The sequence below is a fragment of the Meleagris gallopavo genome, chromosome Z (genome assembly GCF_000146605.3).
Source record: "Meleagris gallopavo isolate NT-WF06-2002-E0010 breed Aviagen turkey brand Nicholas breeding stock chromosome Z, Turkey_5.1, whole genome shotgun sequence".
NCBI lineage: Eukaryota > Metazoa > Chordata > Aves > Galliformes > Phasianidae > Meleagris > Meleagris gallopavo.
The window spans coordinates 30561649-30564223 of record NC_015041.2 but is presented as its reverse complement, the minus strand read 5'-3'; the positions used below and the strand labels follow the sequence as shown (position 1 = coordinate 30564223).

At 36.6% G+C, this 2575-nt stretch overlaps 1 protein-coding gene across 1 annotated transcript in view; it reads right to left on the bottom strand.

The window, feature by feature from the left end:
• Positions 1 to 2575, bottom strand: part of ADAMTSL1 (ADAMTS like 1) — a 159578-nt gene that overhangs the window by 91627 nt on the left and 65376 nt on the right. The window contains exon 5 of the mRNA XM_031557287.1: positions 1385 to 1562. Within this exon, the coding sequence (XP_031413147.1) occupies positions 1385 to 1562 (178 nt within the window). The remainder of the gene's footprint in view (positions 1 to 1384; positions 1563 to 2575) is intronic.

The window sequence follows — 2575 nt, the reverse complement described above, 5'->3', positions numbered from 1 at the left end:
GAAAAGAAAAAATGAGCTGATGTTTTACTAAACCATTTTTACTATTTAAATCTCCTGTGAAAAGACTGTCAGGTGTATAGCACACAAAGTCAAGAATTTTAGCAGATATACAATTCAGATCCTACAAGCCTTTCATCTAATTTTTCAGTACTTTACCTTGTTTTGATAGAGAAGGATTTGCTTCAAGGGATAAAGCTATTTCCCCCTCTCATACAAGAGAACTGTGTAAATACCAGAATCACAGTCCTGCCCCCTTATAACATTTCAGTGCCTCTGGTCCACAGCAACAGGTATGCTGTAACTAAGCATGCAGCCTTAATCCATAGCTGCGCAAGTAATGAAAAGTAAGCAGCACTGTTTACATCACTATTTTTCAATATCTGGGTATAATCTGTAGTACAGTATTTCGGATATTTTGAGGTGATCAGCATATGTTTTATTGAGGCATATTCATTCTGAACTTGAAGTAAAAAGATTGCATTCTTCAGGGCAGGCTTCTCTCTGAGAACTAGTCCTGATAATTTCTGCTTGATTTTTGTGCTGCTATCATACCAAGAGGGGTAAAGGACAGTCCACAGGGCTCTGCTCACACTCAAGATGATAAATTCTATGCCAGTCCAGCTCAGCTAAATCCCATGAACTACTGAATTTTGCAGTTTACTGTTCAAACTCCTGCCATCATCTTTAGGTTAAAGCAAATATCATCTACCTCTGGGCCCCATGGTGAAAACCTATGTAGTCCTGGACATGATATAGGTTTAACAGTTTTACAGCTGAAATCCTTCAGGTTCTTTGGACCTACTGGAAAAGGATTTATTTTATTGTAATTCCCAATTGTTCATTTTTGTATGTGTTTTCCTACGGAATGTGTGCATTGCTTCCAGCAATGTGTTTTATATTACCTGGAAGAATAGAAATGGTCTAATGGGAGGAAACAATTTGATTCTTATTACCAGTGAAACACAAAGCAGAACTCTGAAATGACACAACGACTTTCCTACCAAAGTCATTCCATTTACTTTGGAAGTTGGGGACCCCATTCTCCACTCTCTAATAGCCTTTTATGTAATTACTCTGGTATAAATCCCACAAATTATGGATGAAAAGAATGGACTTTCTTTCTGTCATAAACTAAGAAAACTGCATACAGTCTCCAAAGTAATCTGCCATTTCTTGCAGTGAGTTCATCTTGGTCTCTTCTCTGAGAATGTTCAATGAAGCTTTCAACAGATAATTAGTTATAAAGAATTACAAACAGAATTCAATAACCAAACTGGATCTGGCTTTGCGGGAAGTATCTACTGGAAAATTAACTAAAAAAAAAAGAAAAAATTCTCTGCTACATCTTGTGTCATTTGTCACTTCATATTGTTTTAAGAAGCACATTTGGTTGATGACCCTCACCTTGATAGTGAAGTCTGCAGTGAGAGGCCCAGATATTTTCAGTATCTCCTTGTCTGGAAACTTCTGGAAGTCAATGCTAGAATTGTCCACAATGAAGGAACCTGTGGAGCTGAGGTTGTTTTCACCCTTAACACCTTGGAGAGTCTTGGTTTCCAAATCTGACAAATGCAAACAAATTAACAGGAATCCAGATCATTATAATTTGAAACAACAGTAACTGAGAACAGAATAAATAAATAAAAATGGTAGGGTAATGATGCAGATTTTCTTTCTAAATTAGTGATTACATAAATCATTTCTTAAATGGAAATTGATAATTCCACCATCAAGTTAACCTCCCCATCAAGTTCAGATTAGTTCTTAAAGCATGTTCACCCATAAGCTGTTTTGTATAATTATTCAAAGTGAGGGTGCGTTTTGTCATGAAAAGCTGTAATCCTTTCAAATATATTTGTGAAGTTATACAAAAAATTTTCTAGATAAAAGTAATGAAGAGATTATCTGAAATAAATGGGGCCATACTATTAATCTGTGATGGAACAATATTTTGAGAGAGAGTAAATGGGAAAAATAGTTTCATCAGCATGTATTAAGTTTTCAATTAGAAGAAAAAGAAGATAACAACAGTAATTAGGCTGGTTTCCAGGGTGGGTCATGGGAATTAACTCAAGAAGGATGTTGCTGAGGCAGTCAGTAAGAATTTGCTCCGTATTAATGAATGCCTTGATTTTCAGGAAGACTAGGCTCTTCCTTTGTGATACCCTTGGCTTTATAGTTATTTCTGGACAGGACTGCATGCACTAGGGATAAAGATGGTTTCAAGACTTGTGTATATGTAATTGGCCTCCTGTTGACTTCTCCCACAACCAAAGTTCATGGGGCAAAATACTCCCATCCCCAAATGGACTGTAGCTCATACATATATAAAATCCTTTGATGGTTGAACTGAAAGATTCATGGAGATGTCTGAAACAAGAAAGAAATGTATCTGGACTTATTCATGTTTACAGAGAGCAGTTCATCTAAATCTTAAGCAATGACTCAGGCAGACCTTGCTGATTTAAATCTTATTTGTCCTGAAACGTGATATGGCCTGAGTGAAGACAGCTTTAGGTTAGCCTCTCCTGAAATCTCACCTCTCTCTGAGCTGTCTTACAGATCAATTTCACAG